This window comes from Macaca mulatta, chromosome X (assembly GCF_049350105.2).
Source record: "Macaca mulatta isolate MMU2019108-1 chromosome X, T2T-MMU8v2.0, whole genome shotgun sequence".
Taxonomy (NCBI): domain Eukaryota; kingdom Metazoa; phylum Chordata; class Mammalia; order Primates; family Cercopithecidae; genus Macaca; species Macaca mulatta.
In genome coordinates this window covers 114,481,685-114,506,785 of record NC_133426.1, presented here as the reverse complement: position 1 = coordinate 114,506,785, position 25,101 = coordinate 114,481,685, and the positions used below count along the sequence as shown (strand labels likewise).

Genomic DNA, 25,101 nt, shown 5'->3' with positions numbered 1-25,101 from the left:
GTTCTAAAATCCAGCAGGCTTGTTATGAAAAATGCAGAATTTAGGAATGAGAAGAAGAATATAAAGAAGAAAGAGACAAGATTGTAAAATTCCACGACAGCACAGAAGGGGGAAATGGGGAGAGAAAGAGAGGTGCGCTGCATTGTGGTGTAGTGGGAGTGGCCCCAAGTTGAGGCTTGGGGACCAAGATCCTGTTCCCAATTCTATCACTAATGAGCTGTGTGACCTTAGGCAGGTCACTTCCCTCCTCTGTACCTCATTCAAGTGAGAGGAATGAGTTAGCCCCTTACCACTCATACTGCTTTGTTGTTAGGAAAACTAGATATACACATAGCAAACAATTAAAGAATAGAATCAGTGCTCAGTGGTGTGTCATGAAAAAGAGGTACACTTGGAGAAGGGGATGGTGATGGTGGCTGGCGAGCCAAGGCCTAAAGGCCAAGGGAGCAGAGTAAAAGAGCAGAGGCTCTGGAATTACACGGGCCTGGTTGGAGTACTGACTCTGTCCCTACCTGTCTGTGTGACCTTGGGCAAGTCATTGGCTCTACCCACATTTCAGTTCCCTCACTCCAAAAAGGGAGAGAATTGGACCAGTTCATCTTCAGAGTTCCTTTCATCTCTTTGAATATGTAAAAAAACAAAACACAACAAAAAGAAGCCAGAAGATGCCAAGTAAGCCAAAGGGGAGAACTGTGCATTCAGGGAAGAAGCCAGTTGGTTGGTATGGGTCAGCTACATATGTCAAGAGTGAAGGAGAATGGCATTCTGAGAGCAATAGTCAGCTGGGGAGGTGGGTGCTGAGGGGAAAAAGGAGAAGAGGAAGGAAAAAGCAAGGCAAGGACATCTCAGAGGGGTGATTAGAAAGGACATTAACGCATGTTCAGTGAGAAAGGGCTTGGTTGGAGGGCATGCTGGTGAGGAGCCGTTGCCTGGCATGGAGGTCTTACTTGGTCCTGGAATCAAATGCTGAGGGTGGTGGTGAATGCTACAGCAGACTCATGATTTCCAAGTGGAAGGTGGGGAGCTGAAATGCTTTCAAATTGCCAGGCCTTCTTCCACTGGGGAGAGTGAGGTCAAGGGCCCATCACTAAGTCTTTGATACTGTTGAATTTTATACATCACTGATCCCTGCCCAGGACCAAGAATAGCGCTGAACAGGTGTGGAAACCAAGGCCCTGAGAGGGCATTCAACCTGCCTTGGGTCACATGACAATTTCATGGCAGGACCAGGGGCAAAGTTGGTCTTTCTCCTGATTCAGAGCCCAGTACTCTTGCGTGATTCCTGCCCCATCTGTTGGATGCTATTAAGCAAATCCCTCATTGGTATGTTGGCCTCTTAGGGAGAAAAAAATGGAGTGAAACAAAACAAAACAAAACAAAACAATTTCAAGTAACTGAGGCTCCAAGGGCCTTGAGAGGCCAAACTGTGGTGGATGGTGCCTGGTGAGCCCTTCAGTGACGACCCATGCTTGGGGCAAGGACAGTGAGGGTTGGGTAAGGGGGAAGAGTGTGGGTTCTAGAGTCAACTGGATCGTCAAATCCCAGCTCTAACTGTGACCTTGGGCTGGTTACAAACTCTATAAGGTTCTGCTTCCTCATCTGTCATCTGCAATCTTTTTTTTTTTTTTTTTTTTTTACATAGAGTTGTTGTGAACAATAGATAAAATAATGCGAGAAAAGTGCTTGGACAGTGCCTGGTATATAATAAACTCTCAATAAGTAGTAGCTATTATTATTGTTATTACTCTTACCATTACTGGTAAAAAAAAAAAAAAAGTGACAATTTATGATCTTTCTTGCCAACCTCCCACTTCCCTCTTCCCTCACTTGCTTCAGAGTCTTCACGTTCACCTGCCTGAGCCTTGGTCCCCCAAGACCACCTTTTTCGTCTCCATTACAGGACCAGCTTCCCCAGATGGCCTCTCCAGAGAGTCCCACCTCCTCCCAACTTGCCTGCCAACATGAGGCCCCAGCAGCAGACAGAGGGAGGGAGACAGACAGGTGGCAGGGGCCAAAAAATGAGGCCATGCATTGCCACCCTGTCACCAGTTCCCTGGCAAGGTCTAGCAAGGTCACCTTTTGCTTATGATTTCCTTCTTTGCAAAGAGGAGGGTTGAAATGCAGCCTGGAGGGAGTATTTGGATGAAAGCAAGGGCTTTGCCTGCACAATTTGGGAGACACACTCTCCCCAGTGTTTTTCAGAGCGAGAGACATTCCAGCCAAGGAGAATATCATCACCGTGTATAGGAGTAGAGCTGTTAGATACACACTGTACTATGGTGGGCCCCATTTTCCAGCCCCTAGGTCAAAGCCCAAACCCTCAATTCTGGGAAGGGAAGCCCAGATTTCTTCAGGTGAGAAGACTCTTGGGTGTGGCCCTACAGAGGGAGCTGATTGTTTGTGCTGGGAAATTTAGAGGGTGCCCCAGACTGCTCCTTAGCTTGTCATCCCTGGGGGAAAGGTGGGGAGACCAGAGAAACTCAGTGGCACTAGGCCAGGGAGGATTGAAATCACATTCTAGTGTGCAGGTCCTAGAGATGAAACAGCCCAGCCTATTCTCTGGGTTGAGAGGTGAAGGGGAAAATGGGTGGGAAGATCAGATGGGCAGTGCCTGCCGAACCTAGAGGTGAGGCAGGCAGTTGTCTATCTGGCAAGATTTCAGGAGCCCCAAAGCAGACTCCACCCCAAACATCTTCCCCAGCGCAAGTAACCAAACAATGGTGTGTTTTTGGAGCACATGCTGGGTGTTCCGCATTGTGCTCAGTCTCTGTAGAAAATTGTTAGGTTCAGTCATTACCCCCCAGAGTCCCTTCCTCTTTAAAGCTTTGATGGAGAGGGCCCAAGGTCAGGGCTGTAAAAGCGGGGTCATTCGGCACAGTAGCAAGAGAAGGAGACAGCATGGCAAGAAGCCCTCAGCTGGTGGAGGAAGGCTTGAGGGGACAGGATGGGTGGTGAGGGGGATAAGGGTGGGGTGGGAGATGTTCTTAAAGCAGGGTGGAGGTGTGCAGGAGACCAAATGTGGCTAAGGGCCAAGCCTTGGGGGAGGGACAGAAATTGGGAGAGAAGAAAGGGGCAGGCCTAAGGTACACTGGCATTTTTTTGTGAAGAGAGCTCTACCAAGTAACCTGAATGAGTACTTCAAGCACATTGCAGTGGAGGTGGGAGCGGGGATAATAATCCCTAATATTTGTCCAGGGTCTTGCCATGTAGAAAGTGCGCATGCTTTCTCTCTGTGTTATGCATGCCTGTGCACTTGTGCACGCACGCATGCACACATTGTCTCTAATTTTTGTAACAGCCCTGCCAAGGTGGGTATGGCAGGGGTAATTACCCCCACTTGACAGATGAAATTCAGACGCAGAGAGATGAAGTGATTTGCTAGAGGTTACACAGAGATTTTTTTTTTTTTTTTTTTTTTTTGAGACAGGGTCTCACTCTATCACCCAGGCTGGAGTGTAGTGGTGCAATCACAGCTCACTGCAGCCTCGACTTCCTGGGCTCAAGGAATCCTCCCTCCTCGGCCGGGAGTAGCTGGGACTAAAGGTGTGCACCACCACGCCTGGCTAATTTTTAAAAATTCTTTTGTACAGACGGGGTTTCATAATGTTGCCCAGGCTAGTCTCGAACTCCTGACCTCAAGCGATCCTCCCGCCTCGGCTTCCTAAAGATCTGAGATTACAGGTGTTAGCCACCACACTCAGCCTACATAGACTATTTTAATGGCAGAGGTGGGACCAGAACTTCAGCCTTCCAACTCCCAGGGCAGCAAAGTCCAGAACTGGCCTAATGAGTATCTAGAGTGGGTAACTATCTCCATAGTGTTATGTCAAGAATACTGGGAAGGAATTCTGCCCCATAAATCTCTCTGTCTCCCAACTCACTAATACTTAAAATTTCACCCCTGGAGATTCACTCTTTTGGATTGGAACTGCAGCCCCTGTTATAATGTGAAAGGGTGCTGCTGAAGGAAAGAGTAGGGAGGGAAAGGAAGAACATCTTGGCACCTGAGAACAATGTCTGGGAGTGTCCCTAGAGGCTTGGGTGATGGAGTAGGCTGGAGTAGGGCGCGGGCGGGTTGGGAGGGGGAGGTGTTTGAAGGGGAGGAAGGTAGCGCTGGCAAAGCCTCCTTCCTTTTGCATAAGGAGGGGAGGAGTTATGTCAGAGTGTGAATGTGGGCAACACTGGGAAGGCGGGCCAGTCTGCCCAAAAGCTGGCCTGGCCTTGGAGAGCTCTAATGGGTGACTGCACTGGGCCCCAGTGCTGAGTCCTTGGAGGGAGTTTGGAGAAGGACTTCCATGTAGCCTTGGCAGAGGGAGGGGAAGGGAGGGCGGTGGAGGCAGTGGCTGGACAAGGAAGCAGATTGGCCTAAGAAGCTGAAATCCTGGAGGGGCAGGGTGGGGGTTGGGGGAACTATTCAGGGAGCTGGCCTGGAGCCAAGGGCCAGTCCCAAGGGAGTGAGCAGAGGCTTGAGAGCTCTGGGCCCCATTCCAGCTCCTGACCTTGAGTCACCATGCGACTGGGCACTTTTCCCTACCTCAGCCCAGACACCCGTCAGGTCTCTGTTATCTAGGTTTCCCGTTTTACAGAAAATGTTGTAAAAGTTACTCCCCTGGCTCCTCCTCCTGACCTACCCTGCCCTTCCTACAGCCCTCTCCCTCCCCCGACCCCCATCCAGCATCCTGCAAGCCTTCCGCACCTCTTGGAAGCTCTTGCTTGCTGCCTTTGTCTCAGATCTGTTTATCCCCAGCTCAGGCTGCCCCTGTACCCCATGGGGGCAGACATGATCTGGTCCTGAGGGCAAGGGCCTGAAGACCTCACCCAGCTCTTTGCCAAGGCCTCTTGACTCAAGAAGCATGGTTGCAAATAGCTGCATCTGAGGAGATTGAGGCTGAGACTATCAGAACTGAGCAGTCACCTTAGAAGTCACTCTCGCCATTCATTCATTCATTTCACTCAACACAATCCATTTATTGAGCACATGCTATATGCCAGACACTGTTGTAGGAAACTTTGGATATAGCTCCCAGTCTAAATAGAGGTATCATTCATCAAAAAAGCACCCAAATAAATACAATTTTACAGCCTCAACCCTCTCGTTTTATAGTTAGGGGAAATGGGCCCAGAATGGTTCTGGAACTTTTCAAGGTTGTTGTTCTGTTCTGGTAGTCAGGGGCAAACTCAGACCAGAACCCAGGTTTCCTGACTACCATTCCAGTGCTCTTTCCACTGTGCTCTGGAAAGAATACGGCACAAGCTAAGAGCATAGTATTCATCCCTGTACATTCATACAACCAGCCTTACCTAGAGTCACAGTCAATTGTGGCCAACTTGGCAAGATTTGAACATCACTGATAAGCAATCTTTCCCCCACTGTTGTATCTCTCCAGCTTGTTCTTTCCCCACCACCCCCTACGTATGACTAAAATTATAGCATTGACCGAAATCTTTGGATTAAAGCCCCTGTGATCTGACTGAGAAAAACCTGTTAAGCCATTACCTAGAATTTACACAAACAAATTTCTTCGATTTGTCCTTTTAAATGCCAAAGGCCATTTACGTTTGATTTTTGTGAAGAAGACTGGGAGTCTCTCTTAAAGAGGGCATTGCTAAGGAAGGCAGGTCCCCTGCTGCACCCCTGAAGCTATGGGACCCATCAAACTCCAGGCAGCAGGAGGGCACAGGTGGCATAAAGGAACAGACAGGAGGAAGGTACCCGAAAAGGAAGCAGGAAGGTTCTGAAGACAGACTCATACTTTCACAGTTTACCCTGGGGGCCAGCCCTGCACAGACCATGATTGGTGACATTTTGTTTCAAAATATGTGTTTACATTCGGTTTTTGCTTATACTGGATTATACTGGTCTTTTGTCCCCTCCCCAGCCTGTTGTCTGGTAGTTTGTACTTATTTGCAGTTACTGAGTGGCCTGCCCTGAGACTGGTCAAGCAGCTGCCCATAAACAATCTGCCAGTCCCTGAATTGAAATGGAGATGATCCATCCCATCCTGACATTCCAGGGGGGCTTACTCTTCCAGGGAATTAATTGCCTTGGGAGTCCTTTAGTCAATTGAAAGAAACAGCCCCCACCCAAGGCCTTCCCCACCCTGACCCTGATAAGGACCCTTTTCAAATTCCTCTGCAGCTGTATGAAGAGAGTTCAGTGGGAAGGAACACTAGTGCAGGTTCCAGTTACTGCCTGGAGTGCAGCTGGGCCTGGAACCCTCCTCAGAACAAAGCACAATTCCAGCTAGAGACAGCCCAGTGCTTTAAAATCACACACCAGGGAGTTTCATCTGATCTCTGCCACTTGCTTGCTGTGTAGCCCCAGGCAAGTTATTTAACCTCTCTGAGCCTCAGTTTCCTCATCCACAAAACAGGTCTAATGATAAGATAATACCCAACTCCTAACAGTGTTGACAAGATTCAAAAGGTTAATGTATCTAATGTCTTTAGCGCAGTGCTCACTAAGCAATCAGTACATGGGAGCTGCTGATATTATTTGGACCCGATGACGCTTTGAGATCTCCCAGAGGTAGGTCAAGTCCTAACAGCTGTCCATCCTTGTCCTCTTGTTAAGTTAAAATTTTCATAATGTCAGATTTGCTTAAAGCAAGGCCCACCTGCAGGGCATTCCCTGCACTGGTGATTCATGAGTGGGAGGCATTCCACCCATTTATTTTAAGCTGTTCTACATTTTCTTCCCCCTGACATGGATGTGTTTACACAGGGGAGGACGGTCCCAGTCAAAACAAGATGAAAATACACTGCTGGCTGGGAGCCCCAGGCTAACTGGTTTCAGGTCCTCTCCCAGCTGTCAACACCTCACAACGGGGCCCCGGGGGTGGATGGGGGGGATGCCCAGCCCCACTCTCCTGCCTCCCTCTATCCGCCCAGCTCTACCTAGTGTCAGGCAATTGGCTATCACCTGGTCAAACTAGAGGGAGCTCCAGGGCTGAGGTTTTTCCAGAGTTTTACAAGGGCAAGAAGGAGTGGTGATGAGGGGCAAGGGCTTCCCTCGCCAGCTCTAGTGTCAGTATTGTGTCTGCTGCCAGGGCTGACTGGTGCACAGGCTGAGAAGGCCACTGCCAGCAGAAAGTGGCAGAAAATGGTCAAAGAAAGCTCCTTCAGCGTCCTGCCCTTCTGCCTGGAATTTCTCCCACTAGACTCATTCCTTTGGGTTCACAGCAGGCTCTTGGTAAAAAGAAATTACCCCAGGGATTAAGAATCCATCAACCCCCAGCAGCCACAGACTCTTCTGGGGGTTAATTTCTCAGCTATGCCACCATATAAATGAGGCAGTAGAGCTGGAGGAGGATGCGCCCGGGGAGGATGTTTTGATGAGCAAGCAAACGGGGTCTCCCAGGCAGGGAGCGCTGAAGATTAACATCCCTAATATGCTCAAGGCAGCCTTGCTGCTCCTCACGACATCTTCATAACAGCTTGCTTTCATTTACCAAGAACAGAAGGAGAAAACAATCTCCTTTGCCCTAAACTCTACTACTCTTAAAGCTGCCCACTCAGAGGCAGTTTGGTTTCTTGCCAGTGAGTCTTCAATATTTGGCCACATTTGCCTGTCCCCTGAAATCCCAAGGCCACCAGATAACCAGGACCCATTGTGATGCCCCACCCTAGGCTGCACCCCACCAGTCTATACTTAGCCAGCCTGGGTTACTTCTCCCAGAAGCCCCTCCCACTATTCTGATCAAGCTGAGGCAGGTCTTCACATCCCTTCCCTGAGAAAAACTAAACAATTCCCCTTCTGAGAAAGACTTTCCATTTTAACAGGGCACCTCAAGACTTCAAACCCAAGGGTGACATTAATGGTGAGAATTTCCTTTATCTTAGTGAGTATCAGGGTATTTTTAGTCCAGATGGTTTTTGTCCTCCCCCCACTCCCGTCATTCCAGCTATATGGCTGCCACTCACTCAGAGCGTCAGGCCTGCTAGCCCTAAATCCCTCTTTGATACTGGTGCCAGCTGAGACTTGGCCACCCTGCTCCTGGGCTTTATCACCCTCTACTGCTCACTGTGGGTGACCTGTTCCCAACCGACCCAGCCCCTTTAGCTAAAGATGGAAACTGACCAAAGTCCTAGCATTAGTGGAGAACCAGGAGCACACACATGGGTGAATTATCCCTTTTACTTAAGTGGTTGAGCCATGCTTCCAGGTCATTAGCGGCCACTTACTAAATTAAACTATGTTTGGGTTTCCCAAGTATGTTTGATTTTCACAGGTCTTTTGTGTTTGTAACTGCACAGTTTCTCTCAAGCAATGATTGTCCCCAAATTAAAGTGTTAACAGAAGACTAATTCATGAATGTGCCTATAGTTCTCCACGAGGCCATTAGCAAAGTCCTAACACATAGACAATCTTTTTTTTTTTCTTACTAAGCATGTATTTGCTGCATTTGTACTGCGTGCCAGGCACCGGTCCAAGCCTTGCTTGTACAGTAGTAAGTAAGATAAGCCCCTGCCCTCACAAGGTTTATATTCTAGTGTAGAAAGCCAATCAGTGCTCACCTGAGACCTTGCATGACCCATTTTCAGTCGTGGTCTTGTCTGACTGTGCCATCAGTACTGCTAGAAAGAATAGAGGTCCTACTGATTACTGATTGTTTGTACTATCAAAGTGGTCCTTGGGGTCAAAACGTTGTGCAAGTTAGAAGTTCTACATACAGGGAAACATTGCTAGGACCTTCAGGAGAATAATTTAAATATGGACTCCATTTTAACAACAACTTCTCGAACTACCCCCTCCCCGTAGCACTATATGTAAAACCACGAGAACAAACATTGAAATCAGACAGAAAGTTAGAAAGATAAATTTGAAACAGTGTTAAAAGGGCTGCTCACTTGGGGAGCCATTTTGCCAGCAGTGTTTGGGAACCAGAGTTTTTACTTTTCATAGAGTTTGTCACGTTCTTGTAGCCCTTTTTTTCACTCTCCAAAGAGCTCAGTTATGCTTCCTACAGGGTGTTCATAAAGTCCATAGGTAAATATTTATAAAGTCATCAAAGACATCTTTGATCTGTAAAAAGTAAAATAAAATTATATATTTATGTTTCCAGACATTAGGGTATCCATAAAACACGCATACCTTGTGTGGCATTACTTCCATTTCAGGGATGCGGGTCTAGCAGCATAGAGAGTTTAGAGGTCTTCCATGAAGTCTCCAGCTGGCTAGCAGCCAAGGTGGAAAAAAAACTCTGACCTTCGGACATATTTTCTTCCCACTTGAACAAGTTCATTTAAAATGGGAGCTAAAGTGATGTTTCTTGGGGCATAACTCCCTTCACAAATGCATCAGGGGAGTCCCTCTCAATTTTTCATCTCATTACTGTCTGTCTGAGAGCTCAGTACCAGCTCTGTAGGCCAAACCCATCATTGCAGCAGCCTATCGTTGGAGAGAAATCACCCAGTGACCTGACAGATGCCTTCTGGGTCATCTCCCAATCATGCTCAGTGCCCGGTGCCCCAAGATGTCCAAGGAGTATCCGTGAAACTCTTGTCCTCTCAACTGCTGAGCTAGTAACTGTCTATACTTGGCTGTTCCTCGGTTTCCATATTTACTTTAGCTCTTCTGCAACTCTGTCAACAAACTCCATGGTATTATTAGTTTTAGCAAATAACAGGATGTCAGAACTGTTGACCAGGATTCGTTAGTTTGCTGTTAGAGCTCTATCCCTTGGACATAGGGGCTAGTGTTCCCCTTATTTTTTAAGTTGTATGAGCTTTGGCAAGAAGTCTTCTTGGTCAGGCCCACCATGCTCTGGTGTCTATAGGTCCTTAAGGTTGCTCGTGCCACAAAGGCCCCACCCACAGAGACCCGGGCACTTCTGTCTTTGCTTGGTGGTACAAAGACATCTGTAGAGTAGATTTAAAAAAAGAAGAAGAAAGAAAGAAATAAAAGAAATCAATGCTAATACTTTGAACTTTCCATTTTTGTGCTTTATTTTTACAATCTTGTTGTGGGCTTAAAAGCCGCCTGTCCTTGGTAAGGTGGCTTCAATGCTTAACATTCATACTGTCGGCAAGTGCCGGGGATGGTATTTTAGGCTGGCACTAAGAATTTCCAGGTTTTTGACCCTAAATATCTTTTTCTTTCAACTCCACCCCAACACTGAATGTCTCAAGGAACAAGAGAAGAGGTTAAAAGGGTCACCCTGTTGCTGGCAGGCAACCAGGAAGTCTAGGCCTTGGGGAGAAGCATAGCTTTTGTTTATTTAAGCCCCAAACCTAGCAAACAATGTAAATTAAACATAAAAATAAAATAAAATAAAATAAGGCCAAAAGACAGGCCGGATGCATACCACAGAGAACAGTAAATTCCTCTCCTGCTCCCCCTTGGAGAGGGGAGTCAGTGAGCAGGGGAGATGGCCTTGTTGCCAGGGAGGGGCTCACAAGCAATGGGATTGGGTGAGGATGGTAGGCAGGGGTGAGTTCCAGGCTTGGATCAGGGTGGGGACGGGCATGTTTGCAGAGATCCTGGCAAGACTTTATAGTCAGCCCCAGCAGGTTCTTGAGGGGGGAATGAGTCACACCCCTTTCACCTGGGAATTGACCCAGGTTTGACCGGGCAGTGACAGCCACAGGGCTGGAGAAGAGCTGGTTCCTGTAGAAGGGAGGTTGGGCCAGTTCATTGACCAAACTATGCTGTTAGAGAAAAATCAGCCCCTTCCCCTTCTCTATGCTGGGTTCTCTCTTTCCCACAACGATGCCCATCCCTCCCCCGCCGCATGTCCCTGACCTGCCAGACTGAGAGTTTTCACTGACCACTGTGAAGTGTCTTAAAAGGCATCTGTTCCTCTTAACAGGCAGGCAAAAATTGCCAAAGATTTGGATATAAATCAGAGCATGTTCAGGATCATCTCTCTAATAGTAGCTCTCACTCACATTCTGGTCAAACTTTCAGGAGTGAGAGAAAGAAAGGGCAGAACAGACAGCAGGTCTAGAATATGCCAAGCCTCGTCCGAATGTGTCACACGAAGTGGGTCTCAGTGCCCCTGGCACCATAGGGGCTCTTCAGATAGATCCTTTCTTGGCTCTTACCTTTAGGCCAGCAGTTCCTAAAAGCAGTTCCATGGACTAGTGTCAAAAGAGCTGCATCCAAAACACCTGAGAAATACCCTTCTCCTGCCCCACACCTATTCCACTAGACGTGCTAGGGCTGCAGCCCAGGATGCCTGCATTTTCCACAATCTCCCTTAGGCCCACTGCAGCCCACCATCAAGGTTTACCTGCTGTGTGTCCAGTTGTCTGCTGACGCTGATTGGTCACTGACTACTCTGTTGAAAGTAATACTATAATATAGTTCATACTCAAGTATTTGAACTGATAGTGGCTGAATGTGGCACCTTCCCAGGGCTTTTTGCATTGGAAAAGAAGCTGTTCTCATTCCTCAAAGTATAAACGAAGAACTCCAGGAGAGATCATTGGAACCCAAAGGCACGATTCTCATGGTGGCATTTGTAAGGACCACAGTAGCGGTCTGGAAAACAGCTGACTGAGAGGGATATTTTTTTTTCTCACCGCCCTTCAGATCACACTTATCAGGTCACAGAGGGCCTCTATGCCAGGACTGGCTCTAGTTAGAACTGTCCTCAAGAGGAGCCTGTGGGAATCATTTCTTAGGCGTCCATATGATTGATTGTGCACAAATGGTACTTGTTTTTATTTCTCCTTCATTTAAAAGAGCCCATTATAATGCATGATTGACGTCTTTGAAAACTGTGCTTCTGGCAGTGCCAGGACTTCCTGTTTGCAGTATGCAGTGTGAGGCTTCAAATTGGTTCCCCCTGTGTCCACCTGAATACCACCTCAAGCTTCCCCTAAGACCCTGTCACCTGTCACCCTTGCACAGCACACAGCTAGCTCTGGATGTCAGAGAGCGCAGAGGCCATGACTTTTGACATTCTGGCATGGTCTAGAGTGTCCTACCTTGCTATCTTGCTATGTCTTATGGCCTTACTACCCCTTTGGGGTCATGGGGAAGGTGAAAACATCGGGGAAGGGGGGCAGATGCCCCTCTCTGCCTGGCTGTCTGTGAATTATTAGACTGTGTGAAAGGCTGGAGAGGGTGTTTGCACAAATGCATGTGCTTCCGTGCTACTCTTTCTTCCTGAGAAGTTGTGTGTATTCCTTGTCAGTGATTCTCAAACCAGGCCAGGAGACCTTCCTTAAGTCCTTCCAACACTCCTTTGAGATTCCTGGTGCTGTTCCCATGGTTGGGGGGCCCTCCTCAGGGAGAAGCTGGCCCCGTTTCTCCTTTTCTTTCTGTTCTGGCAGTAGTGTGCCCCCTGCCTCCTGCCACTGCCCCCACCCCAGCTAGGCTGCCTTCTATCCATCCTGGAAGGTGGGAGGCAGTGGGTGGTGATGGCTGGAGAGCCAGAGGCCCTTTGCAATCTGCAGAGCCCCCCTTCACATGTGATAGAGTCCCACAACTGAGAATCAAGGAGCTACCTCAAATGAGCTCATGGTGAATAGCTCTGCTGTGAGGTAAGCAAGGGCCCTAGGAGGCATCATAGCCAAGGAACTAAAGAGCCCAGCATTATTAACCATCCTTTTGTTCCCTAGAGAACCTGTGCCACTTCAAAGGTCACCCATTCTATAGTGGGGCCCACAATGGAGACAGGTGCTCCTGCCCTCTTCATAGGCCCCTCGTCTGCTGCACCCCCATCCCCAACAAGATCCTCCTGGTTGCTGTCTTCCAAGCATTGCCAATAGCCTCCGAGTCCTCCACATGCTACTCAAAGTAACCCTGGCAACTGCCAGAGAAAATGGCTTGGAATTTCGGCTCTTGGAACTGTTCCACAGAGCAGAGTGGATGGAGAGAGGCCTTGCCAGTGTCTCGCTGGCCTGGATAGACTGGTGGAGGGCTGGTGCAGACGCATAAAAGTGAAGAGTGGCCATAGTCTTGCTGCTTTCTTTCCCAGCCCCTGGGAAGGCTGCAGGACACTGGGATTTCCAGAGGATGGGCTGTGACGAGGGAGCCTGTTTGTCTACCTGAAAATGCTTGCCAGTCTGTAGGAGAGGGCAAGGAACCTTAGCACCTGCCTGTGAAAGAGGTGGGACAAGTGTAAGGCTGAGAGGAGCTGGTCAAAGGACAAAGATCAAGAAGTTGGCAGGGAGAGGTGAGCCCACGCTAAGCAAAGACCCCCGTCTTGGAAGAAAGGGACTGGCAACTCAGAAAGCAAATACTTGTGCCTTGTTCCCTTGCTTTACAAAGCCTTAGGGTTAAGGAAGGGAACAAGGGTGAGAGAACTTTCCTGGCACTGTCAGCCACAATGTTAAAGGAATGGTAGATCCCACAGAAACCCCAAGTTTTGTGCTGCTGCATTATCCTATCTAGGTGGGCACCAGTTGAGGGGCAGGGTGGGGAGAAGAAAAGCACGCCTCATTCTGCCCCATGATGCCCCAGATGGTAGTAGCATGGTCCTTCCCAACCCCAGGCCACCCCCCAACCCAAGCACCCCCAAGCCTGAGGCTTTTTCCTGAAGCAAACATTTCACTAAGGTCTAACCAGTTGGAGACTTCTGAATTGGCCACAGACCTAGAATATTCTGGAAAGAAGCACAATTTTGGACTTGTACTGCCAATTTACTGTTTTAAATTTCCTTGAAATGTGCCTTGCGCTTTGAATAAGCATTCAACTTTGAATTGAACTGATTTGAATTGAATTAAATGATAATGGCAACTAGTGTGGGTAGGGGAAAGGAGGACAGTGACTCCATTTACCAAGGTTAGTTTTACCAACCGCCTTTTTCAGGGATATCTATTTCCTACTTGTAGATGGACAATGGGGAGGGTGGAAAATAAGAGGAGGGCTTGGAAAAATTATGGAGGTAAATTTTACCAGCTGCAAGGCATAAGGGGAAGGGAGACAGGCATAAATATTGACACAAGGTTCATGAAATTTAAGATCCACTGAGCTAAACTGCATTCCTGGATAAGTCGCCAATACTTCCAGTCCTGCTGACATGGCAGAACAAACCACCCCCCACCATCGTGAGCCACCAAAGTTAGGGTGACGAAGGTGATTTGACAAGAGCAGTTTTTTACTTCTCTGAGTGAGGGCAGGAGGGGTAAAATGCCTTGTTAAAACAAGGTTTGGTTGCGCCTGTCGTCCCTAGTGTCACTCAGAGATTGTTTGTGATGCTCACATGGGACCTTGGACGGGAGGAAGCTGAAAGGCACAATTCATTGCCCCTGCCATCATTCAGTGCCAGAGTTTGCCCCAAATCAATTGCTAGAACTGCTTTTCCAAGACAGTGTCCATATCTCCGCCAAGATTCTCCTTGGGCTCCCTCCCACTCGTCATCGCCTTCTGCATCTGCATCTGCATCCTCCTCCCCATTTTCCTGCCCCCGAAATTCGGAGCTCTGGGTCCTGGCCATGCAGGGCAGTTCACATGATCCACAGAGAACAAGGCACTTTCTCTTTCTCCGTCTTTCCTTCTTGCTTCCCTCCTTCTGGACTTTGGGGATTTTCCATGAAACCAAAGTAACTATGTAAGTGGCAGTGGCCTTCCTGTCTATAGTCTCCCACACTGGAGTGGAACCAGAAGGGAAGAGAGAAGATAAGTGAGAAGCAAGGACAAATTAAACCATGGCATTTCAGCCTCCTTATTCCCCCAGCCTCTTCAGAAAAAGGGACAAGTAAGTAATTAGAACTAGACAGAGCTTCAGATGGAAGGGGCCCGCGGTGGAGGAGTAAGTAGGGAGGGATGTTTTTCAACCATCCCATTAACACTGTGTTAACGCTCTAGTGCTCAATATCCTTTTTGTATTTCCTTTTCCAGCTCCTAACCCAATGTTTGCTTTGTGGCTTCTCCCGCACCTCTCGCATCATGTCTTTTTCCGCTTCTTCTGACACAGGACCCTGTGTTTTGCTGGCAACATTGCCGAATCTTTGGGTGGAACATTCCCTGTAGATAATAAGGAAGACTTGCCTATAAATAGTTTCCTTCTGGCTGTGTGGTACACAGTACTTCAAGTGTGACAAAAAGGGAAGTGAGATGTTCCCCCTCATCACCACCCCCAACCTACCGCACCCACCCTGAATCTGCTGTCCAACCGCTATCAGGGCTCTGAGATCTTGCTCAGGGTTATGCCACCCAGACTTTGCTCAGTCTCTGTTCTACTGTCCCATGGGAACCTGGCACAGGAAGGGCTCTTGTCCTAGAGAGTCCAGTCTGGCTTTTGAAGGGGAACAGATGAGTAGGAAATGCTGAGGCACTTCTTTCAGCTCAAAGGGAATATGCTGGCTTCTAAGGCCTCCTGAAATGAAGGGAATTGGCACTGTCCTCGTTATGCCACCCTCCATCTAGAAGGTCACCCCTGAGAAAGGTAGGGTCAGCTATGTCTGTTTTGTTGGTATGTCCCATTAAAACTACAACTGAGAGCCAGCAAAGGGCCTGGCTCCTCAGTGAGGCACTGTTGCCGTATTGGCTCTGGGTTCAGCCTACATTGTGAGTTATGGGATGTCGGAAAGAGAATTTGGCAACATTTGTGAATGTTGGGGTAGCTGGGCCATTGAATGCCTAGGCAACTGTTTCCTGTTTGGGGCCCACTTCCACGGGACACAAGGACCCTGAGAGTCTCAATATTGGATCAGATCATGGATAGGTACAGCACAAATTTCCACTCACTGCAAGGTATGGAACAGCTATTCTGGATGGAGAAATTTTCTGGTGTGCTGAGGATTAAGCAGAAAACTCTTTGGGTTCCTCCTCCTTCCCCCACCCCCACCCTTCCTACCCACCCTTATCTCCCCTGCCCTTGTTGTTGGAAAATCTTTTTTTGTTTTTGTTTTTTGTTTGTTTTGTTTTGTTTTTGACGGAGTTTCACTCTTGTTGCCCAAGCTGGAGTGCAATGCCACGATCTTGGCTCACTGCAACTTCCGCCTCCCAGGTTCAAGCGATTCTTCTGCCTCAGCCTCACGAGTAGCTGGGATTACAGGCGTGCGCCACCATGCTCAGCTAATTTTTTTGTATTTTTAATAGAAACATGTTGGCCAGGCTGGTCTCGAATTCCTAACCTGAGGTGATCCACCGGCCTCGGCCTCCCAAAGTGCTGAGATTACAGGCGTGAGTCACTGTGCCTGGCCAGAAAATCTTTCTACAGAGACATTTAAGTCCATATTCTTCCTTTAGGGAGCTAGTGGACCCTGGGATCCATTCATTCTTTCCTATTGGAGGATCATAAGGTCTCAGGGTGATCACATCTCACTCAACAGAACCAGAGATGTAGAGAGGATGAGAGCTTGTCTGAGTCTGGGATGAACCTGGGACCTCCTTTCCAAGTCTTTTTTTTTTTTTTTTAAACTAAATCTTTGATATGAACTTGTTTTCTTATTGACCTCATTTTCCTAAAAGCTGAGCACAGCTGGAATAGGAGGAAAAAGGAGTTAATTAAGGGTGTCGGTGAGTGGGGCTTCAGGAACTCAAAGTTTGACTGGATTGTGATTGTGCTGCCAAGACTCCATACTTGATTTGGAATATTGTACACCCCAGGCCTACATGTTCCATTCTGGAAGCCACCCTGTTAGATTAATGTCTCCTATTTCCCAAACAGATAGCTTTCTTTGAGGATTGCTTGGCTGCCTTTTGGATTGATGTGGGTGAGCATGGCCGTCTCATAAAACTTATTTGGACAGTTGGATATTGTTCCAGTCACCCATTGCAGCTCTCCTCTGCCTCACGTGTTAGAAAAGCCAAGGCTCGCAGAACTCAAAGGCAGTCTCTGGACCTCTCTAACAGTAGGACTGCTGCTTCTCACCCTTTCTTCCTCCTTACCACTCTCTGGCACCTCCAAACCCCCTACCAACTTCCTCAACTCACTCATTCAAGCCTCTACCCATTCAACAAACCTATTCCCTGCCTCACTGATCAGTGCAGTAGGAACAAATTTGATCTCTGGGTCAGGAAGACCCTGGGCTGCAGTTCCAGCTCTGTAATTTATTACCTTTGCCGCCTTGGGCAAGGTAGCCTCTCAGACCCTTGATTTCTTCATCTGTAAAATGATAGTGACAGTGCCTATACCTTGGGGTTGGTGGCGCAGCCAGCACAGTGTCTGCCCATAGCTGATGCTATATTAATAGTAACTACAATTGTCAGTGAGTCTCAGACTCAGTTTGCTTTCATAATTGAAGTACAACTAATGAACAACTCAGACGAGATCAGGTGTGTTCAGGGAGGTATGGCCCTAGACAAATTAATGATCAATTCAAATGCAGCTTTGCTGGGAACCTTAACCCTTTTGCCTTCCCTTCCCATGCCCCCTGGATTTCTCTGCCTCTGTCTCCACATAAGGGAGTCCCTGTTGAAGGAGCTGTTTTACTTCTGTCCTGTGCCCTGTTTTCCTGGTGGTGTTTTTCCCCTGACAGCCCAGCTTATTTCTCTGTCCCCTTTTCTTCTCATCATCTTCCTTGGAATCTTGAGGGGAGGGGAAAGCAATAGTTGAGGAAAAATTAACAAGCCAATGAAAGGTCAGCTCGGAGACTTTCTGGACCAAGAAAACTCTATGTGGTGCGGAGGGCAGATTAATACTAATATATCAGGGAATTCTGATACTAGTTAAGCTCCTGATTTAAGAAGTTTTTTTTCAATGAATGCTCTTGATGATCCATAAGTATAGTCTGCACTTTGTTCTGTCTACTACACTTGTCTTAGTGCAAACGCCATGTTCAGAGAGCTTGCGTCTTAAAGTTAATGGAATGTCCTGAGATCGGGATTGTCTCCTACCTAAAGTGAGATGAAGAAAAACACCATCCCGGGCTAGTGCAGCAGATTTACTTAGTTTATTGGTCAGCACTTTGCAATATAATGGCTCTTGTACACATATTATCACCACTGGAATCCACCAATAGAGCACCACACCATAGCCAAAAATGTTGGCTGTTCAGTGGCATAACTGCCCTGGAAGCCGGGAGGAAATCAAGGCCTTCAGACTGGGCTTGGCTGGGGCCTTGGCCAGGGTGTTGGTGCCAGGCACCTGGTTAAGATAAATGTCCTGAAGCAAATAATAATTACCTTCTTTGCTGATAAGAGGCCCCAGTACTTTTCCAATAGCATGATTGCATTAGGATCTTTCTTTGGACCACAGCCTGTGGAGCACTGATTCATGGGTACTGGCCTTAACTTCATCCAAACTATTGTATATGTGGTGGAACCCAGTGTTCTCCTTTGGTCCTGGGTTTGTGTAAATAATATTCCGGGTTCCATCACCTGTCCCTGCCCCTCTTGCTCCTTCTGGTGGCAATCCTGCTTCTGTCCACCAGGTGGCCTCACTTAGGAAGAAGCGGAAGAAAAGGACCTCAAGTCTCTGGTGCTTTTGTTTTTTTTTCCCCCCCTCAGCTTGAGGCTGAATATAAAGAAAATATGTTTTAATGGAAACGTGTAACTTTTATTATGGAACAATCACCTCATCTAGTTTATGGTTTGGAGTCTGTTTTTCCTGAAGTACCCTCTAATGCTGTGCATGGCTGGGCCCATCACAGGGCAGGTGTTTTCCTGGGATTGTTTATATATATTTATACCTTTGGTTTAGAGTGTTGTCATTCACTTTTTTAAAGAAAAGTAACAAAGTTTTGTTTTTAAAAAATAGAGACACGGGATCCTGGATAATGTTTAATGTATTTTATTTGAAGAGTAGAATGTGGTAGACCAAAGAGAAAAGGGCTGGCGTCTTGTGGTCACGCCAATGCTCACTCCCATGCCCTGTCTCCTCCTCACCTCCTCTGTCACCCACCTAGCTGCTCTCCCATACATGTTCACCCACTCACCTCAGCTCCCGCACACCATACATATGCATCTGTAGATTAGAGTGGACCTGTGCATGCATTACATGCATGTCACAGACCTGTACATGTGCCAGTCCACAGACAAGTACTCCCACACCTGAACTTTCAGAGGAAGGGGCAAGTGGATGAGTGCTGGGGTTCAGGGCAGGTCGGCATGCCAGCTGGCTGGTGAGGGGAAAGCTGGGTTGATTAGAAAGTGAATGTGCAGGTGACAAAGTATGTGTGCAGGGGAGAGACTGAGAGGGCAGTGACTGGGAAGAAGGTGAGGCCGTGATGGTGAGGGCGGGTGTCAGGGAGTATGACATAGGAGAGCATGCAAAGCCATGGGGGCATGCTGGCTGCCACCTGAAGAAGAGCTTTTCAAACTAGCGCTGTTCTCTACTGAATGCCCTCTGCCTCTTGTTAGGGCATTTGTATTTCTTATTTCTCTAGAAATCAGCTCCAGTTTGGTTTTTATCAATCTCTAGAGCCCTCTTTGGAGATGCCAGTTGGTACAAGAAAGCGCTGAACTGTTTACAGTCTCAGCCTAAGGTTCAGGGAGGGGATGTGGTTTAACTGGGCCACAAAGCCCGGTACAGGACTCATTTGCATGGCCCCTGACGCCATGTGACGCAGCCGGCTCCTCCTATATAAAGAAGCAGGAGCCAAAATATCTCCGAGTCTGGGTTGGACTGGCGGCCGTGGAGTTTGTGACACACGAGGTGACACCCCTCGAGTCACTTCCCTTCCACTCCAGCTGGAGCGCCTGCCTGGCTTTGGGTTCGTTCTGCAGCCTTCGTCCCGCTCCTAGCCTCAGGGCCGGACTCCAGCGCAGAGCCCAGCCCAGCGCAGCCTGCCAGCAGCCGCCCAGCAGCCCAGCACGGCAGGAAACCCGGCCAGAGCTCCCCAGCAGCCCGAGTCATGAACACCGAAATGTATCAGACCCCCATGGAGGTGGCGGTCTATCAGCTGCACAATTTCTCCATCTCCTTCTTCTCTTCCCTGCTTGGAGGGGATGTGGTTTCCGTTAAGCTGGACAACAGGTAACCGCTGACTCTGGAGCCTACCGAGCCGGGGCGCCGGCCGGAGCTGGGCTACCAGCCCGATCTCTGAGCGAGCTGTGCGCCGCTGGTCCCCGTTCCCCGCGGTGCAGCATCCTGGGAAGGGGCGGGGGTAGGGGACGCAGGAAGAGGGGGGTCACCGCCGCTCTGGGATCCGTCGTCGAAGCGTCCCTGCGGCCGCTGCGCCGTGAAAACGAGCTGCTGCAGCCGCAGAGGCAGCCGGAGGCCGAGGGGCGGCGGGCAGGGCCAGGCAGGGCTGGGCAGGGGGCTGGCCGAGTGCCGTGCGCCGCTTGGGAGAAGGCCGGAAGCTTACCAGCCGAGAAGGAATTCCTAGCTAGCTTTAGAGCCGGGTAGGTTTGCCCGGGACCTTGTAGGCCGACGGTGGGGTACTCCCCGGGTCGCACCCCCCATTGTTTGCATATCGTCTGAGCAGGCCACGGTGGCCTGTGCGCCCCAGGACTGGCACGCAGCTCCGATCGGTTGGAACTCGGGGCGGAACTCGGGGCGGCGGCAGCAGCGCTGAGCCGGCCTCGATGAGGAGATGCAGCTTCCTGCAGGGGCTAAGGAAGGATCTGGGGACAAAGTGTCCGGAACTCTGGGCCAGGGAGGCGAGAAAGAGAGATAGAGAGGAAGAGCCAAGGCAGGTGGAGGACTTTGGCCACAACTGCCATGTACTCAGAGTAGAACCGAGTGGGTAATAGGTCGCTTTGCTTTTTGTCTTGGCAGTGCCTCCGGAGCCAGCGTGGTGGCCATAGACAACAAGATCGAACAGGCCATGGTGAGTGGCAACACTGCGTCATTCTCATCCCCTGACTTAGCTGCTGCTTATGTAACTCTGGGCAGGATTGAGGGAATGGGTGAAAAAGCCGTTAGCCAAAACCCTGAGGAAGCCGACAGCCTGCCTCCTATCCCCACTGGAGGTGGAGTCTGATTACAGTGACACTTTTTAGGGCATTTCCAGTCTTCCCTTCCCGGGCTCCCTCCTTTCTTCCTCTCTCCTCCATCTCAGGTCTTTGCAGCAGGCTCTGACTCTCTTCTGGGCCTGTTGCTGGGCAGGGAGCTCAGATTCTTGCATTTGTGTGCATCGTGCAGCTAGCAAGGGGCAGAGCTCATTGGATGCAACAGCACTGCAGTGCCTCTGCAGAGCCTGGACTGGGGTCAGGAGTTGGGTGGAAACAGGAAGCGAAGCACCTCACCCCTGTCCCTCTCCTTACCAGGTAGAGGTCATACTCCAAGGAGCAGCCACAATGGCTGCAGAGGGTTAGGACTTCAGCGGTTGGGAGCCACTTAATTGTGCCCTGGAGCTTAAGGACACCTTCCCTGCCCCCATTGCAGTCATCAAATTCAGAGAGGATGCAGGAGTTCTGTACCTTTCCCCAAGGCCAATGTCCTGCATGCTAACTGGCCGGCTGCAGGACAGCTGCAATTCAATGTGCTGGGTCATATGGAGGGGAGGAGACTCCAAAATAGCCAATTTTATTCTCTTGGTTAAGATTTGTACAGCAGACAAACAGTATGGGATGCATTGCAGGTCTCCCCTTCCCCCAGATCTGGATCAGCAGCAGCAGGGGCTTATGTAAAATGGGGGACATAGCAAACCACCGGCAACCAGCAGAAGTGTCATCCCAAAGGCCCCTCAGCAGCCAGCTTTGAAAGTCATTGGAAACTTGGAGGGGAGAACCTATCTAGTTCAAAGCTGGGCTCTCAACTCCAGCATGAGCCAAATCATGTAGCTCTCCTGAATGAGGGTTTAAGTGCTTCAGAGAAAGGTGAACGAGGAATTGGACTTGCCAGACCAGTTCACTGAGGGAAGGCTGGAGGGCCCTGGCATTAAGGACAGCACAGGCACACCAATGGCAGAGCAAAGGTGCTGCAGAGGGTCCATGATGGCTAAGGAATGGCTTTGTTATGATTCCCTCATTGGCAGGATCTGGTGAAGAATCATCTGATGTATGCTGTGAGAGAGGAGGTGGAGATCCTGAAGGAGCAGATCCGAGAGCTGGTGGAGAAGAACTCCCAGCTAGAGCGTGAGAACACCCTGTTGAAGACCCTGGCAAGCCCAGAGCAGCTGGAGAAGTTCCAGTCCTGTCTGAGCCCTGAAGAGCCAGCTCCCGAATCCCCACAAGTGCCCGAGGCTCCTGGTGGTTCTGCGGTGTAAGTGGCTCTGTCCTCAGGGTGGGCAGAGCCACTAAACTTGTTTTACCTAGTTCTTTCCAGTTTGTTTTTGGCTCCCCAAGCGTCATCTCACGAGGAGAACTTTACACCTAGCATAGCTGGTGCCAAGAGATGTCCTAAGGACATGGCCACCTGGGTCCACTCCAGTGACAGACCCCCTGACAAGAGCAGGTCTCTGGAGGCTGAGTTGCATGGGGCCTAGTAACACCAAGCCAGTGAGCCTCTAATGCTACTGCGCCCTGGGGGCTCCCAGGGCCTGGGCAACTTAGCTGCAACTGGCAAAGGAGAAGGGTAGTTTGAGGTGTGACACCAGTTTGCTCCAGAAAGTTTAAGGGGTCTGTTTCTCATTTCCATGGACATCTTCAGCAGCTTCACCTGACAATGACTGTTCCTATGAAGAAGCCACTTGTTTTAAGCAGAGACAACCTCTCTCTTCTCCCCTGCTTCATGAAGGCAGGGGACACAGATGGGAGAGATTGAGCCAAGTCAGCCTTCTGTTGGTTAATATGGTATAATGCATGGCTTTGTGCACAGCCCAGTGTGGGATTACAGCTTTGGGATGACCGCTTACAAAGTTCTGTTTGGTTAGTATTGGCATAGTTTTTCTATATAGCCATAAATGCGTATATATACCCATAGGGCTAGATCTGTATCTTAGTGTAGCGATGTATACATACACACATCCACCTACATGTTGAAGGGCCTAACCAGCCTTGGGAATATTGACTGGTCCCTTACCTCTTATGGCTAAGTCTTTGACTGTGTTCATTTACCAAGTTGACCCAGTTTGTCCTTTAGGTTAAGTAAGACTCGAGAGTAAAGGCAAGGAGAGGGGCCAGGCTCTGAATGCGGCCACGGATGCCTTGCTGCTGCAACCCTTTCCCCAGCTGTCCACTGAAACGTGAAGTCCTCTTTTGAATGCCAAACCCACCATTCACTGGTGCTGACTACATAGAATGGGGTTGAGAGAAGATCAGTTTGGGCTTCACAGTGTCATTTGAAAACGTTTTTTGTTTTGTTTTGTTTTGTTTTGTTTTGTAATTATTGTGGAAAACTTTCAAGTGAACAGAAGGATGGTGTCCTACTGTGGATGAGGGATGAACAAGGGAATGGCTTTGATCCAATGGAGCCTGGGAGGTGTGCCCAGAAAGCTTGTCTGTAGCGGGTTTTGTGAGAGTGAACACTTTCCACTTTTTGACACCTTATCCTGATGTATGGTTCCAGGATTTGGATTTTGATTTTTCAAATGTAGCTTGAAATTTCAATAAACTTTGCTCTGTTTTTCTAAAAATAAACTTGGTGTCTGACTGAGTATAAACGGACTGGGTGGGAGAGGCCCCTCAGCCAGTAGGGGCTGTTTTGCTGACCCCCTGAATATCCCTTGAGCACCCTGTCAGTGCCAGGCCTATGCTGCAGCCGTGATCTCGTGTCATCTGCACAATACCCATATGAAGGACATGCTCTTTGCCCTCACTGTCTGGATAAAGAAACTGAGACTCAGTGAGTTTAAGTGACTTGCCCGAAGTCACATGACTATTATGGGAATTAGGACTCAAGCCCAGATCCTTCCTCTCTCTCCTGCTCTGCTTTCATATGAGAGCTTCGGAGTGAGTGGCAAGGTGACTCATAACACACAACCGTAGCTTGAGGGGATGATTTTGGAGAAAAGATACCCCCAGGAAGGCCCAAAAGAAACAGGCAGGGTATACATAGGAGGGAGCGAGAAGAGAGGAACCAAATCAACAGGCGTGGGCCTCCTCTCTTCTGAAAACATCACTGGGGTCACTTAATGCATTCTCCTTAATACCAATCCACATGTGACACTTGGCTTGGCAAAGGAGCTAAGAAGGCCCTAGTAAGAGAAGGAGGGAGAATATATGAGGAAGCAAAACCACTCCCCTTTCCTTTGCTCTTCCCCTTACTTCCAGCCAAGGAAAGATGTCCTCAGTCCCTGCTCAAAGTTCTCAGGGACACTGCTGAAAGTTCTCTCACCAAACGCACCAACCACTTGGGCAGGGCCAAGTCTAAGGCTCCCGACTCCAGATTCCTTCATCCACCTCTCTTTGGGGTTCATTATCACCCATCACCCTTTCCCAGCTCCATGTCCCCAGCATCCAGAGTCCTAGCAGCTCTCTGATTGGTTGTTGATGAGTGCTTAGTGTCTCCTCTACCACGCCCTAACCTGAACTTCCTCTGGACTCTGAGCTGTGTTCTAAGCCCACTATGTTCCCAAGGGAAACTATCACCTCTCTTTAAGTGATTCCATTCCATCTCAGCTTCTGGTAGCATATATACCTATCCTTTTCCCACTTGAAACTGGGGAAACAGAATTCCTTGATTTTCCTAAGCCACAAACCTCAAGGTGACCAAGATGTCTTGCCCTCTGCCCCTTACATCAACCACTGCCTAAATGTAATCAAAATGACCTGCTTCTTCCTCTGTAAAGGTCATACACGTTGACATTTTGTTTTTGTTTTTGTTTTTTCGTTTTTTGTTTTTTTATTGAGATAGGGTCTCACTCTTGTTGCCCAGGCTGGAGTGCAGTGGGGCCATCACAGCTCACAGCAGCCTCAACTCCCTGGGCTCAGATGATCCTCACCTCAGCCTCCTGAGTAGCTGGGGCTGTAGGTGTGCACCACCACTCCTGAATTTTTTTTATTTTTATTTTTATTTTTTTTTTGCATTTTTAGTAGAGATGGAGGTTTCGCCATGTTGCCTAGGCTGGTCTTGAGCTCCTGGACTCAAGGAACCTGCCTGCCTTGGCCCTCCAGAGTGCAGGGATTATAGGCATGAGCCACTGCACCCAGCTGACCTGTTCTTTTCTAATCACCAAAACCCTTCAGAACATTGCAAACTCCTCCTTGCTGGCTTCTCAAATCCCAGTTTCCCCACCTGCTCCCAACCTTGATATTCATAATGCCATGTTCATTGTCTATACCTGCCAACTGGTTCATGGCATGCAGATTGTACAGCTGCTGGTACAGATACAAACTTCGAACGAGTGCATTCAAAGCCCCCTGGCAGCCATTTCTCACCCTGACCAATTCTCCCAATCCCCACTTACTCCCAAATCCCTCCCCCTTTCAAAACT

At 48.9% G+C, this 25,101-nt stretch overlaps 1 protein-coding gene across 14 annotated transcripts in view; it reads left to right on the top strand.

The window, feature by feature from the left end:
• Nucleotides 1-23,305, top strand: part of TSC22D3 (TSC22 domain family member 3) — a 64,416-nt gene extending 41,111 nt beyond the window's left edge. For 10 of the 14 annotated variants that reach the window (XM_028841752.2, XM_028841753.2, XM_077987700.1 and 7 more), the window contains exons 3-4: nt 20,562-20,613; nt 21,763-23,305. In XM_028841752.2, the coding sequence (XP_028697585.1) occupies nt 20,562-20,613; nt 21,763-21,993 (283 nt within the window). In that variant the 3' untranslated portion in view covers nt 21,994-23,305. 14 annotated transcript variants of the gene reach the window in all.
• Nucleotides 23,306-25,101: the final 1,796 nt, after the last annotated feature.